Source organism: Brassica napus, chromosome A9 (assembly GCF_020379485.1).
Source record: "Brassica napus cultivar Da-Ae chromosome A9, Da-Ae, whole genome shotgun sequence".
Taxonomy (NCBI): Eukaryota; Viridiplantae; Streptophyta; class Magnoliopsida; order Brassicales; family Brassicaceae; genus Brassica; species Brassica napus.
The window spans coordinates 5,580,198-5,596,032 of record NC_063442.1 but is presented as its reverse complement, the minus strand read 5'-3'; the positions used below and the strand labels follow the sequence as shown (position 1 = coordinate 5,596,032).

At 36.0% G+C, this 15,835-nt stretch overlaps 2 protein-coding genes across 3 annotated transcripts; both read right to left on the bottom strand.

Moving 5' to 3' along the window:
• Nucleotides 1–1,275: 1,275 nt before the first annotated feature.
• On the bottom strand, nucleotides 1,276–3,313 carry LOC106366285 (UPF0496 protein At5g66675). 2 transcript variants are annotated; one of them, XM_013805872.3, is made up of 3 exons: nucleotides 2,995–3,313; nucleotides 1,585–2,885; nucleotides 1,276–1,483 (listed from the first exon to the last, which is right to left on the bottom strand). In XM_013805872.3, exons 2-3 carry the CDS (start codon nucleotides 2,802–2,804, stop codon nucleotides 1,462–1,464), a joined length of 1,242 nt encoding a protein of 413 aa, XP_013661326.1. In that variant the 5' UTR covers nucleotides 2,805–2,885; nucleotides 2,995–3,313; the 3' UTR covers nucleotides 1,276–1,461. The 2 variants fall into 2 exon arrangements, with proteins under 2 accessions (XP_013661326.1, XP_022548096.1); XM_022692375.2 differs by having other exon boundaries at nucleotides 1,585–3,181.
• Nucleotides 3,314–3,663: 350 nt separating this feature from the next.
• On the bottom strand, nucleotides 3,664–6,587 carry LOC106366286 (dolichyl-diphosphooligosaccharide--protein glycosyltransferase 48 kDa subunit). Its single transcript, XM_013805873.3, has 13 exons — nucleotides 6,205–6,587; nucleotides 5,984–6,120; nucleotides 5,784–5,903; nucleotides 5,625–5,678; nucleotides 5,372–5,485; nucleotides 5,137–5,192; nucleotides 5,012–5,053; nucleotides 4,790–4,865; nucleotides 4,592–4,663; nucleotides 4,353–4,478; nucleotides 4,138–4,242; nucleotides 3,976–4,059; nucleotides 3,664–3,881 (listed from the first exon to the last, which is right to left on the bottom strand). The coding sequence occupies exons 1-13, from the start codon at nucleotides 6,476–6,478 to the stop codon at nucleotides 3,834–3,836; spliced, it is 1,308 nt and encodes a 435-aa protein (XP_013661327.2). The 5' UTR covers nucleotides 6,479–6,587; the 3' UTR covers nucleotides 3,664–3,833.
• Between the last annotated feature and the right edge of the window lie 9,248 nt (nucleotides 6,588–15,835).

Here is a 15,835-nt window from a genome sequence, read left to right as displayed (position 1 = left end):
GATTATATGAAATCTTCAATATACTAGAACGAATTTTTTTCAAAAAAACGTATATTATATTCTGGAATGCAGTGTCCATATATAACACGTAGCTATAAATGCAAGCACTGCAGCATCTCTGTATTTATTTGAAATTTTAAAAAATATTCCAGTCCTTTGGATTATGAAGACACGAGACACCGAATCCTAACGTACTAATGTATTGTTGCAGTTATCACTTAGTGATATATGCATGTTTAAGAGTAAAAATGTTATATGAAATAACAATTACAACCGGAACTATGCTCAACAGTAAATTATGATAATAACTGGATAAAAATGTTATAAAGAGAGACTTGGTCGACGTAAGGAAACATGTGGGTAATCCCTGAAACGGTTACTCCAACAAGTTTGAAATAGTCGGAATCTGACGTTTATCAACAACAAAGTCTGGAAGACGGCCAAACGAGCAAAAACAGTTCTAGCACCGACGAGGCTCTCCCAAGAGTAACAATGTATTGATGCAGTTGCTACACTTAGCTGCAGTTTCACCAACTTTCTCGATTCACTCCGTACACGGTGTACGGTACACCCATCTACGTTCTTCTTGATTTCTTGCGTAGTAAGTCTCTTTGCCATCTCTTTCCTCTTCTTCTTCGCCTTCCTCATCAAACTCAATAGTCTCCATAATTAACGAGATCCCAATTCTCACTTTATCAACTTCTGACTTATATTTATTCTCCATCGCTATGTTATTAACTTTCGTTCTAATCTTCGCCGAAAAAAACCAATTCTCGCTGTCTCTTCACAGCCTTTTCGTACTGCTTCCTCGTCTCTCGCTACACCATCTTTAGGCAACCTCAATTTTGATCACGCAATCAACTACTTTTTTAGATTTGCCATTGCTTAAAACTGATATTATCTTGAAAATCAGATTAACACAAATCCACTTTGGGGGCAGCAGAAAAGATTCTAACATTCAATTGTGTATTGCATTCAATGTGAGAAGAAATATTTTATGAACGTATTATTAGTTTAGTAAAGTTTCTAATTAAAGCCAAGAAGAATGTCTCCTCATTCCTTTATTAAATTTTGCGCGTACATAACATTTAACTTGTTGCATTCGAAAGCACACAAACTGCATAAAAATCTAAGTCTAACATAACAGTCCAAACGCACACAAAATAACTTGTTTATTATCAGATGTTGCTCAGCTTCGAAAGCAGGTTAAGTTTCTAATTTGTCTCCCTTCCGCAAGTATATATACATTCCTTCCATAACTCTAGGTATTAGTAGTAATCATCAAAATATCTGACTTTGAATATTATTTCCAATTGTGTGTGTTTACATTAATTATGCTGTGAAGCCACCTGCTTAACAAATACAAAATGTATACAAGAGCTACATACAACATATTACAAGTGACAAACCACAGAACCTCTTCCCAAAACCACCGGTTTATTTATACAGTCTCTATCTCTCTCACAATGTAATAGCTTCAATCCTGAGCAAAAGAAACGCCAATAATAAGTGAGCCAAAAAAAAAGATCTAAACTTCACACACACACACACTTATAAAGAAAAGTATGAGGGAGAGAGACTTACAAGTTCCCTTGCTCTGACTCTGAACTAGTTGGGAAACTTAGAATATGTCTCAAAACAATAGTTCTCGCCAACGTGATATCTTTGCTACACTTAGCCGCGTTCTCACCCACTTCCTCTATCCTCTCCGTGAACACATCAAACCTCTTGCTGATCTCCTGCATCGAAAGCCTCACAGCCACCTCTTCTTCTCCCTCCTCGATCGCAAAATCAACTCTCTGCATCATCGCTTCCATCTCGATCTTCAACTTATCCACATGCACTCTGATGTTCTCCATGTCCTTCATCGTTATATGAGCACCGACCTTCATCGACAGAACAACATCCTTCTCCCTTCTCACAGCGGTTTCGTACTTCTTCCAAAGATGACTACACCATTTCCCTACGGAGCCTAATGGAACCGCCAACGCAGCTGCGACCGCGGTCACGACCGGCGGCGCGGCTATAGCGGCTGCGACCACGGAGAAGATCAAAACGGATACGAACGCGGTCACGAAGACCACGTTCGATATCTTCTTCCAGTGTTTAATGTTCTTAAGCTTTTTGTCGAGCTTCCTCTTCTGCTTGTGGAGTGTCTCAAGAAGCATCACCTGCTGCTCGTAGACGGACTCGAAGAGCATGAAGAAGTCTCCATCAAAGGGATCGCCTGAAGCTTTGAACTTGTTGAGCTCTTGGAGAGTTTTGGCGTAGTTGTGAACACCAGGCTCCGGTGAAGAAGACTCCATCTCGAACTGCTTAACCGCGAACTGAATGATCATTTGGCCTATCCTGGCTCGTTTGACGCAGTGGTCGACGGCATTGCAGAAGTCTAGGGTCTTGATGCTGCTGTCGAAGTAAGCGTTGACGAGAGACGTCAAGTCTTTGTTGTCCCACACGTCTTCTCGGCTTTCGATGATGAATTTGACGACTTCTTGGTTCATTTCGAGGAGGCAGCCGGAGACTTCTATGAGGGCTTCGAAGGAGAGGGAGCGAGATTCAGCTCCCGAGGCGAGGGAGTTGATGACTCTGTTGGTGCGGCTGTGAAGGGAGGAGTCGAAGGATTGTAAATCTGGGTCTTCTTTGCAGGCTGAGTTGTAGGAAGTGAGATCGGATGAGTATATGGAAGCCATGTCGGTTCGGATCTGTCGAAGAGGGGGTTGTGGTTGTGGTGTGGTGGTTCTGTTTTTGCTGCTGGAGTTTGATTTGTCTTCTTCCATGGTTTTGGAGAATAGTCCAAGGAACATGGAGGAAAGACTCGAAGGGTTTTGACTTTTAGATGGAAGCAGAGGATCGAGAACCAAAGCTTCCCAAAAGAATGCTGGAAACTAACAATCGTGCAGTTGATCAGAGAACTTTAGGAATCAGAGAGCGAGAGGGCGAAGACAAGAGTAGTATACTGGGATCGAATATTGAAGAGAAAAGAGAGGAAAGTACCTAACAGTTGTTGTGGATCCGGGAAGAGATAAGATTTTTTAGCACAACTCTCTCGGAGTTAGAGTTAGGGAGAGAGAGTGGTGAAGGAGAGCGATGGAAAGAAGAGAGAAGAGAAACAACTGAGTTGCTTCTTCTGTCTCTCTTTTCTTTGACTTTTGTCTTCTTCTCTTTTGATTTTCAGCCATTGGTCGCTAGTTTGACTGATTCCACACTGTATTATATATATATTTATATTACAAGTCCAACACTTTATTTTATTTTAATCATGCATCCCTCTCTAATAAACCTACTAGTCTAAGATTAACACCCCATATCTTTGACCAAAACAAAACACCCGATATTTTTACGTATTTGTATACGTCCCTTCTGGTTTTTCTTATTCATTCAAGTACTACATTTACAATTGTAGCTACTACTTTTGAATTGATATAAAAAAAAAAACTACTACTTTTGACTTCTTATAAAAAGTATGGTTGGTTTTACTGATATTTTGGCATTACTTACATAGAATGAAATTCACATATATACCCGATACTCGGGAGGATATTATTACTTCCCTAAACTTTTCTCAGCAACCAGACACGTTCCATTATGGTTTTTAAACGGTGACTACTGACTAGTGACCCGCCTTGGACTGTCGGACACACAATACTTGTCTATTTTGACAAAGAAGCTAACGTCCACGAAAAATATATGGGGAATAAGAAAAAGGTTGCAAGTGTTTTAAAGCTTGTTGGCAAAAAAACTAATGGTATCAAGATTCAAATGTATTTTCTCTCGTCTAAATATGAAGGTCTAGTTTACTTTATGTGACTGGAGAACCCATTCAAGAGAGTTTTCTACTTATGGTAGAGGTAGACGAAGCTGAAGACAAAGAAACCAGCCATCTGCATTGATGAACCAAAAGATTATGTGTTAGCTCCTTTATCAGTTGTGTGTGTGTGGAAAAAAAAAGAGAGAAGGAGGTATGGGGTGGCTTACAGTGGTAAAGCAGGCTCCATAATAAGGATACGCAGTTGGAATAAATCTCTCATACTCATTGTGTCTGTAAGGCCTCACAGGAATCTGCATATGTCCCCATTTTTAACAGTCAAGTCTTTTGTCTAGAAAGTTACTAAAACTCTAAGAAGATAGTTTACTCACCTGCTTTGAAAGAGATAGTGTAGTGTAGCCTAGCTTTCCGTATTCAACCTTAAACTGGAATACACCATAGACATCAGGAACCTTGAAAGATGTATGAAACATACCCTGCAAAGTAGGCACCACCAAGCAGGCTGAGTTCTAACTTCTAAAGACGAACGAAGCTTATATCCTAAAAAATAGACAATATATGTTTTGGAGCTAAGAAATTAAGTCACCTTCTTGTCTGTTGACAAGGTTTTCAACACATATGGGCTCATCATGTAAAACTGAACCTGCACATCATCAGCTACATACGGTTCCCAGCTCTTCCCTGACCACTCTAGTATCTCCACCGAAAATTCCTGCCATAAAAATGCCACATTAAAATCTTGCCGCAGATTTCCACTATATTACCAGGCGTATATCATTCAAAGACAGAAAGCTTTGGGTAAGTCAGAAGATGTAGAAACCATACCAGGTCATCCTTTATCCTATATATTGCTGGCTCATCTGTTTCTCCAACCCTGTGGTGTACCAGACTACCAGCCTGGACACAAAAGATAGGTGAGGAACGCACCCTTGCAGGTTTAAGCAGTGCTAATCAAACAAATAATCTCTAGCCACAGAGGTTTGGAGGAGAGAGTAAAACAAGTGAAAAAGTATCTGCATATACCTTCAGGTGGCCTCTTTCATGGAAGACCCATTTGCTTAGTTCAGTCGCAAACTGTTCGTTGCCAGATTTTTCATATCTGGGGAAGTTTTACATACGACCAGTTAATTTTATTTCAAAACGAAATGCGACATCTCTCATTGACAAAACAAAACTCCTCAATCTTTGTAGCTAAGATCGTGAACCAAACGTTTCACGTGAAGAAATATGCGTGTGTCTACTTACTTGTTCGGACTCCCAGCTTTCTGGACACCAGATCTGAACAACCTGCCGCATGCAAACAGATCCTCTGAATTAGAAACATCCATATGCATGAATAGCTGGGGATATACCATTAAAATTCTACTCACCTATCGCTAAACAACTGCAAAGAGCCAGAGATCACAACCCTAGCATTGTTCCTCGCCTGCAGTTTCAAAATAAACATCAAAATCTGTAAGCTAAATGCACAGAATGAAAACAACTTTCACAAATGTAGAGCTGAGTACAGCAAAGAACATGATAGTTCAGACTTCACAAGAACATCGAATAACCCAAAAAGGTGCACATACAGTATCTGGTCACAGGAGAGAGAGAGAGACAAACCTGCATGACCGACACTAACGAAATTGCAGACCCAGTGAGCTGGGGAGGACTCGACAACTTCGAGCTCGGGTTAGCAGAATAAGCAGATGGAGAAGCTGAAAGAACTTTCAAAACCTAGCAATAGAGTATGAAGCATGAACTGGAAAAAGTCAATACTCACATCAAAGCATAGTACTTTACATAAAGACACATTAAATACTATACTTAACGACATCAACTCAATGCAAAGAAAGACGCATGTTCATCGACTCACCAGATTGTTGGTAGGGTTCAATGAATGCGCAACACCTCTGAAGAGCACGGGAGCCTATAATCCACAAACCAAACACATAATTAAGATTTTCATATTATCCACACAAGACAACTATGAGTATTATTCACATACATAACTCCTAGAAAGGAGGGAAGTTACCTCAATCTTGGTTTTTCCTAAAATGGCATCTGACTTAACTAAATCATCGGCAGCAATCAAGGTGTGGTCGCCGTCAGAGACGGAGAAGCTGGAATGATCAATAACCATAGCCGAAGAATCCTAATAAGACAAAAACAGCTAACAAATCAAAAAATCATATATCGCATCTTGTTCCAATAAAGAAGATATGGAAGACGAACCTCATCGAAATCAACACCACATTCTAAAGCAATCCCCCGAATCAGATCAGAAGCAGAAGTATCCGCCGATAAGATCAAGTCACGACCCGAATCAACGAAGTCAGCTATAGATTTCGAATCCAAGGAACCTCCAAATCCTATACACAAGCAAATGAGAGAACAAAATGTCCAGATCCATTCCCATACATACACAAAACTAGCGATCAGGTTGAAGATCTTACGCTCTGTGGACGGGGCGAAGACGATGAGCCCGTCGTACAAGTACTGGCCGTATCGTTGAAGCGCGAGCTTCGAGTCATCTGCTAATTTGAAATCCAGATCGAATCCACGGGATTTGAGAGTGGTGAAGAAGATGGAGTGAGAGGATTTGAGTGATAAATCGTCGAGAAGAACGAGAACACGCCGATCCGTCGGATTGTCGACGGAGAAGGAGAAGCTAAGCAGCGGGAGAAGGAATAAGGAGATCAGCGCGACGGATCTCGAGAGGTTCATCATGGCGCCTCCTTGGGGTTTTCACGGGTATAGAGTGAGTGACCGCTAGATAGAGAGGAAGAAGCAGAGCCAACGACGATCGTAGCAACTAACACAAAGGGCGTTGACGATCGTGTTTCTAAAACGGTGCCGTTTGCGTATAACTAAAAATTAAACTGGGCCAAATCATAATCCTTTAAGAAGTCGTGAAACTAAATGGGCCTATTGCGTCTAACTAAAAATTAAACTGGGCCAAATCATAATCCTTTAAGAAGTCGTGAAACTAAATGGGCCTAGGTGAATTCTAATTGGGTCAGTATGAGCTGTACTAAAGTGGGACGGGCTTTCATTATGGCTAGACTCTTGAATCGACTATCCTGACATGATGCCCATCAGCACAGTGAAGGTAAAGTCTGTATCAGCTGAATAGAGCATGTTTATTGGTGGTCTCTTAGGTTGGATTTCTTAACGTAATATAAGATACGGTTTCTTAGCTTTTAACTAAAAAAACTAAAAGACGTCTCTTATATCTCTTATTTTAGAGACGTCTCTTAGTTTTTTTAGTTAAAAGCTAAGAGACCGTATCTTATATTACGCCAAAAGACATAACCTAAGAGACCTCCAATAAACATGCTCTTAGAGTGCCAAAAGACATAACCTAAGACCATGATAATCGCAAGGGGTCCTTAAGTTTTTTTTTTTCTAAAAAAAATTAACAACCGCGGGCCGCTACATGTCGGTGGGGCCCGCAAACAGTGCCAAAACCCCCAATTACTGATCCTTATTTGGTGATTTTGGGGAGTGCTTTTTAATTTTTTGTGAGATCCACGCGTCAGTGGGCCCATATTTTGTCAAAAACCTCCCTAAGAACCTTGGGATGTTCATGCTCTAAGAGACCTTGGCCAATAGTCCCCTTCAAATACTGAAGTATGTGAACAGCCTTGAGATGTGTTGTGGTTCAACTAAGGCTCTTAGCTTTGTGTTCCTATCAAAAAAATAGTTAAAAATCAATGAGTTCCATTGTTTTTTTAGAAACGGATCTTACGGATCGTATATAAGGACCGATCTTTCTCCGTTTCTTGCACTGTTTGAGGGTTCTACTGACACATGGCGGCCCGCGATTGGTTCGCCTTTTAATTATTTTTATTTTTTATCACACAATAAAAGTTAATAAAAAATCAAAAAATTTACCTATGATTCCGTGCTGGAGCTTCTTGCGTTGAAGATGCTCTTATTATCATGAGCTAAGATCATCGCCAATAATCAAGTATTCTCTATGGTGTTGAAAAATAGAGATTTTTAATAGCATAACAATATTGATTTTTTTTTGTCATCTATGAATAGCATTAAACTTGAACTGAAGTACCATGGGAAACTACAACAAAGCCCGAACATGATAAGGGAGACACAGCCCGAGAGAGATATACGTGAGACAAAGCCGACAAAGACATACCTTTCCGGAGACATATACTAACCACGAGAATTAAGAAACAACAACAAACTAACCAATGCGAGTTTCATCCACAAAAACTTACTTTCAGCCAACACTGCAAATAGAACCACGGCAAACCACCCTTGAAAGAAAGGAGAGAGCAATCTCCAAATGGTGTTCTTCTTCTCTTTCTTCCTTTTTATTATTTTTATATTAATTTACTTTGAAAACACTAATGAGAGCACTTGTTAGAGTTTACTGTTGATTATGCTCTAAGAATTTTATTCTCTTTTGTTTTCTTTTAGAAAACATATTAAAACTTTTCTTTTGTAACACTAAACTTATATTAAAAGGCTCAAGAGCATGAAAATTTACAGCTAAAGCAGAAGATTATAGAGACAATGCTTGACAGTAGAATAAAGCCAGAAAACATTACAAAAAATTAAAGATAGAATCATCAAAGGGCAAGTCATGCTCAGCAAAATGAAGAAACCCAAAGGAAAACTCTACTTTTATTTCCATGGCGATTGTTCGAAAGAACAATTGATAGTCAAAAGCAATGTTGATACACCTATAAGAAGAATTTTGAATGTTGACTAACAATAAGGCGAGAAGCTCCAGAGAACCGTAGGCAACATTGAGAGTACGAAGTCCTATCTGACTTTATATGACACTGAAACAAGCACAATCAACTTTAAATCCAACAAGCTTACCGAAGAGACTAGGTGAATCTCAAGCTCTAGCTTTATTTCCAAAGAAGCGTTTACGATGAAGTTTGATGATAGAGATGATGGTTTAATTGGGTCCAAACCTCAGAACTCAACATTACCGGGTTGAGCCCAATAATTTGTAACCGAAGGAGACCTAAGCATACAGTCATCACACTCGTTTAACCAGAATGTGTGTGAGAAAACATCGGATAAGAGGTAAAAAAGCTTCGGGATGGTTGGGTCTCCATGTAATAACTCTGGTTTGAAGGTCACGTAGTGGATTCTGTGAAGAACCATCAGATGCTTGAGATGGCGCACTGTGATGGAGGCGCAGCGGTGATGTAGTTAGTAAATCTGGTGAGTCCACACTCTTGCACAATAGTTCTAGCGGCAAGGAGATCATGAAGACCACAAATCCGGCTTTGTGAAGAATCGTCGATGCTTGAGACGGCATAGTGTAATAGAGTCATGACGCGCAAATCTGTTGGGTGGAGGAATAGTTGTGAACCTTCAGACGTGGAGTGTATGCGTTGATTCATTGAGTTAATCTCGCTGATTCGGGCCTCTCTGGAAGTTGTAACGTGACGCCTTGGTGTGATGATGATAAACGGAGCACGTTGGCTAAAGAGGCGAGATAAGGACTAGAAAGAGCAGCTCGGGATGAAACTCGACCAGGGTACACTGGAGCAGTCGCCTCTTCCTTCAGCCCGTGAGTCATGATGAGCAAATCTGGAAGATGGAGAGGGCGAGTCGCCAAGGTAGAAGAACCGGTGAGCAGAGGAGAAGGAGACAGATTTCTGGGAGTAACTGGTGTCGAGGAGCTGGGTTGGCGGCGGTGCTTCACGTATTGTGCGTGGGAAGTTTGTCTAGGGCGAACTGGTGTTCATATTGTTTCCAGACTAAAAAAAGTTATATAAGTAAAACAATGCAAAATTTCATAGTAGTTTTCTGTGATAGGTTTTAAAAAAATAGTGTGTCCGGACCACCTTCTGCTGTCTCTCATCTATCAACTAAGCCTAACTTAAAGTCTTACATTATTATGTTTCACTCGATATAAGCAATACACACTATTTCTTGGCAATAGGTTTAGAACATGATCCAAACTTATTAATTTTTTGAAACTAACATGATCCAAACTTCTATCCACCATTTGTTTTGGTCAAACTTCAATCTACACAATACGCATAATAATTACGGGAAGAGAAGAGAGTAAGCTATCATTGTGGCAAGTGATCAGATTGATTGGACCGCGTAACATTTGTGACATATATTAGATCAATTGGACCGCCTTGTTGCAATTTATTTAACTTGCGTAATGTTTGCTAACGACGGTCTCACCAAAGATTCTAAATACTAAGTTCAATTATTCAACTCACGACAAAAGATGACATGAATATTTTAACAGAGAGACTAAGAGGACCATGTATTATAGAATCCGAAGTCGGACCATTCTAAATGACAGATCATTAATATAACTTGGGTGTTATTTACGTAAGACGGGTATCCGCTTGTCCTCAATGCAAGCCTTGACTTTACCATTTTGCAACTTATGTATATTTTGTTTCGTTAGAGATCACAAGAAATAGTATTATGTAGTTACGGCATAAGAAGAAAGACAATAATTTTGGTTACACAAATCAAACACTGTATATAGTAAGCGGTAAAATTTTAGCCCCCTACCCAATTTTTAATCAGTGATATATTTGATGATCTCATTTCTTAGTAGCTACTTTCTTAACCATCTTCCTTGGAGTCATTCAGTTTCGAGAACATTTGATATTGTTTAAATGTCTTAAATTAGTATTTTGTAAGTTAAATACCCATCTGGTTAAATACTATTCGTTTTTGTGATGTCACGGGGAATATATTACGCAGTGACGAAGATATAGTAGGAGAAAAAGAAACAAGAAGTTTGTCATAGAACTATATAATAAGCGGAATATTTCAACAACAGTGGTCCAAATATAAATTACGATTAATTGGTGATTTTCTCTAACCGCAGTGTACTTTGAAATTTGAATGAACATGTTTTGTGGCATCCACAGGTCACCCGCCACCAGATCATCTTGACATTTTTTTGGAGTTATCTTGAATATTTAAAAACGATCGAATGATATATTTTTATGGATGAAAATTAATTTGATTGATTTCTTTTAAGTTAAAAGTCGCTGGTTTCCTTTTTTTTTGTTATATACATGTTTGTTTCTCAACGTACAACTTAAACAAATATTGACGATTCTTAGTTGAAATGGCAAGTCAGAAATATAATGAATATATAATTATATTTAAAAAACCTTTATGGTTTTGAAATTAAATTAAAAACTGAAAATTTTAAATTCAACATAAAATTATATCTAAACAAAAAATCATATAAGTTGGTTAGGTTGCTATGGTCGTCGTACCGTGTTATAAGGTCTAACTAGAATAGAGTATGTGCCATGCATGGTTAAGTTTCATTTTTTTTATAGTTACACACTTATTTTGTTTTACAGATTGTTTAAGTTTGTTTTTTTTTTATCTTCTTGAAGGATGTAAGTCGTTATTTGGATCTGAAAGCCGAATATAAATCTTTGTATATGAAATGTCAGTCAAACTCTCATATCAGTTCTAACTGAGTCATTTTAAACTACTAATTTTAATCTTAATTTTCCATTCAGTTTTAAGCAGTTTGAGTTCTTTTATAAATATTATATATAATGAAATTTAAATGTTTTAGATGAATCCGTGTTTGATAGTTCAAAACTAAAATATAACATATGAAATCCAAAATAAGAATCTAATTTAATGGAATAGATATATTTTCATATTTTATATTTTATTTCAAATATAAATAAATTTTTTTTTTTTTAAAGCTAATAATTTTTTTAAAAAAAATTTATTTCCAAAAATGAATTAACTTAAATTTCAATTATTAGTACAATATAATTAAAATATTTTATATGATTTTAATTTATATTTATAAAGCAGAACTGAACTAATTTTAATTTCTAACTATATTTTAATGTGGAAGCCCCCTTGGTCCAGTGGTTTGACCAAAGATTCATTAATGCTTCTACACCAAGAGGTCTGGATTTCAATTCCCGGAGAATGCAGAATTATGCGAATTAAAGGAGAAAAGGGCTTGCAAAAGATCTGCAGCATGGCGCAAAGAGTGCCGTTAAGCATGGATCCCATAGGGAGGCTCAGGTGATGCAGTCAAGCGTGAATCCTCATACGATAGGTAGAATTGTCGGTTGCAGAATCGTCTGTAATATTTCTCATAGTTGTAATAGCATAATTAACCAGCGTTAAAAAACTATATTTTAATGATAATTAAAATTTAAATTAACTAATTACGAAAATAAATTGCAAAATGATTTTTTAAAGATTTTGTTAGAATTTTAAAAGAAAAGTTGTTTATTTGTATTTCAAATAAAAGACTAAGATATTAAAAGATATTGTAATTAAATTATGTGTAATTTGATGATAAATTTTCTAAGGGATGGTCCAAATAAAAAATCACACATAAAAAAGTCATAGGACTCTAATTTCATAGATTAGATTAAAATTAAAATAATTAATTACGAAAATAAATTGCAAAAAGATTGTTTTAAGGTTTTGTTAGAAATTTAAAAAGAAAGTTGTTTATTTGTATTTCAAATCAAAGATTAAGATATTAAAAGATATTGTAATTAAATTATGTGTAATTGGATAAAAAAAATTTAAATGATGGTCCAAATTAAAAATCACACATAAAAAACATAGGCCTCTAATTTAAGATAGTAGAAACAATAATAATGCATGGCTCCTGGAGCTGCTTCCGGCGTATTTAGGTACTTTCACCATGAGTGAACAAATAAAAAAGGTAATTTCACCATGAAAATCATATACTTCTTCAGTCCTAAAGTTTTATTTTCTTCTCCGTTTTTGATAGAACATATATACAAGTGAGGAACCTCTCTCTCCTCTGTTCTCTCTTCAGATCTTTCACAGAGGAAGAGTAGAGGTGAACCTTTTTTGTAACCGGTTGTTCTCCGGCTCCTCTCCCGTCCGTCGGGCTTCGCCTCTGAGAAGCAGTGGCTTCCAAAGCACTTGCTTCGCCGGCTTTTGTCTCCGGGTTACGGTGTCTCTCTTAGCTCCGTTTCGCCGGCTTCATCCCGGATCTTTTTCTGGTTATACTTCGATCGTTGCTTCTTGTGTTCTTTGCTCATCTGCCTCTTGATTTGATCCTTCGAATCTTTCATATCCTCGGTTTGAGTCATTCCACCTTCAAGCTTATTCTAATCTATAAAGGTGTCAGATTGTTTATGAAGGAATCTCGGAGTGGTTGGGTTGATTGTAGGCGCTTGATTATGCTTTTCCGAAGCTTTGATCCGTCAGTCTAGGGTTTCGGCTGTGACGGCTCTGTTTTCTCTGGCTGTTCACCGGAAAGTCTTCGCGGTGGCGGAGCTCCGCCGTATCACCTTTCTGGCTTCCGGGGGAAGAAAACGTTCCTCGCCTTGACACGTGCCCATTGATTGCCGGGCAATCGTCCACGTGGTGGGTGACAAACCCTGTTTCCTCCTCAACGGTTTTTCTCTCTTGGGCTTCCGACCCAATGAGTTTGTGTAATGTTTAGCCCGTTAGTCTTGGCCTTTTGTGTTGTTTTGAATCGGGCTTCGCCCTTTTTTGGGCTTTAGACCCATTGATAAATTTCTAGTTGACAAAAAAAAAAAAAAAAAAAAGATAGAACATATATACATGTTTCTTCTTTCTTGACCAGTAGTATGCTGTATGCATATAAAATATTAATCACTAATGTATCTAAAATAAAATATAGTTTTAGGCATGTGATCTACCAATCCGATCATGTGCTGATTAATTGGTCTTTTTATATAGATTTCTTAAATATCAGTTGTTTTTACCAAACAAAAAAATATATCAGTTGTGTTATGTAGGACAATATTGTGGTGGTAGCTAGATCGTGGGAGGAACCAATGATATGGTATATGATATTTTCTTATTCTGTGCATAAAAATACAATAATATCTCAGTTTTTTTTTGGTGCATATCGTCATACATATATATAGTATATTTTAGTGAGTAGTATATTCCAATTGGTTTGTTTAAGGTGAATTCGTATTTGAGTTTACTTTTAAATAAATACTAGACGATAACCCGCGCTCTGCGCGGAGTGATTTCTTAAAAATATGTTGTATTTAAATATTATAAATAGTATACTTTGCTAGAATAACTTTTTTTTTTACATTTGAATCTTAGGAGTGGACACTCAGGTACCATTTGGTTCGGTTCGATTTGGTTCGGTTCGGTTTGTTCTGATCTTTGCGAGTTCGATTTAATTTGAATCTTTGCGGGTTTGGTTTGAGTTTGGATTCGGATAACTAATTTAACTTTAAAAACAAAATAAAATTCATATATACTTTAAATATCTCAAAATCTAAAAATAAAAATAATATATAACATATAAATTTGAATAATGTATCCCAAAATACTTAAACTTAAAATAAAATTTGGTTTACCTTAAATATTTGGATATGAAAAAATAGATATTTTAAGTAATTTTGGTATTTTGAGTATCCTTTAACTATTTTAAACATGTACTTTTAACTATTTATATATATATTTAAGTATTTTGGACAACTTAAAAACATCTTATATATTTTGTATATTCTTTAAATATTAAATTTAAAAATAATTAATATATTTAAGTATATAAATATGGTTCGAATATATTCGGATACCCGTAATATTTTGTTTCGGATCCGGTTACATTCTGGTTCTCTAGATACCAAAATTTTGAACCGTTCGGATATCTAACCAATTTTGATTAAAGTTCATTACTGCCTTTCAGATTATATTTCGTACGATTTTTTGGATTCAGATTATTTGCCCAAACCTATATTTTTATTGTAACAAAATTTTAAACGAAATTGATGATGATTCGTATTGATTTTGGGTATGCAATCATTTTTAGGCCAAAATACATTCTTCTATGTATGTGGACCATCTAGTTAAGGAAAACAATGGACTGAACTAAAGAAAACATTACCATTTCAGATTTTTAATCGACACTTTCAAGTTTTTCATTTTCGGTATTGTGACGAAGAGAAAGGGGGTAAAGGTTACGAAAGCAAATTTGTAGTGCAATCCATATTCTCGCTAGGTGATTTCAATAGCTTCTAAATAAATCTTTGTTGTATCGACCGAGATTTAGTAATTTATAGACATTTTAAAAAATTCAAAATATAACATATAAGAAAAAAATCTATTTTTTATTATATGGTTAATGTGATTATTTAATTTATTTTAAAAATATAAACTTTCAAATATGATAGAATCTCGTAATAAATAAATTGTATTAAGTTGTTATCGATTATTTGGTGTGCAAGTCAAGTTAGTATGAATAATATCTTGTTAAGAATCTTGTAGATAAGGATTATATTTTTGAAATATTTGCTGAATAATATCTTTGTAATTTTCTTGTAGATAAGGATTATATTTTCGAAATTAGTAGTTACAAATATTTTTTAAATTAATAATACATGTAATTCCTAACTTCTACTCTATTTTTTTAAATAGATTTTTATAAACAGATATCATATTTTGGCACTTTTGAAATTATATTATTGAAGTTTATATAATGACATGTATCTCTAAGTCTCTAAGTCATGTGTTCATAATGGCATGTATCTCTAAGCCTAATACAAAATCAATCAACTTAGAGCCAAGTAACATATATACAAAATGATGTGTAAAAAGAGTTATCATATCTAATCTATTATAGAAGCAAAGAGGAATCAAACATATACATGTTCGGTATAGAGAAAATTATATGATGTTGATAAGAGAAAATTATAAATCAACTTAGAGCAAAGTTTAATCTATAGTAAAAGAGGTCCAAGTGAGAGTTATTGAATTGCTAGTATAATTGTAAATATACAATCAGTATAGTTTAATAGAGTAGATAGAACATAATTCAATAGAACATAATTCATTTGGTTGTTATAATATAATAGATTGTTGGTTTAATTTTAGTTATCTGGTTTTAATTTTATTGTATAATTAATTGTAACTAAGAGGATATGGTCTATAAATTATGTAACACACTAACAAATTTGAAACAGTCCAAAATTTAAATGACAACTTCAATGGTAGATAAAAATAGAACCTTAAATTAATAGAGTAGATATTGCTTTAAGTTGTACAAACTCTTGCTACATTTGTTTATCTTTTTTGTTTAATTCATTCTTGTATGTTCTT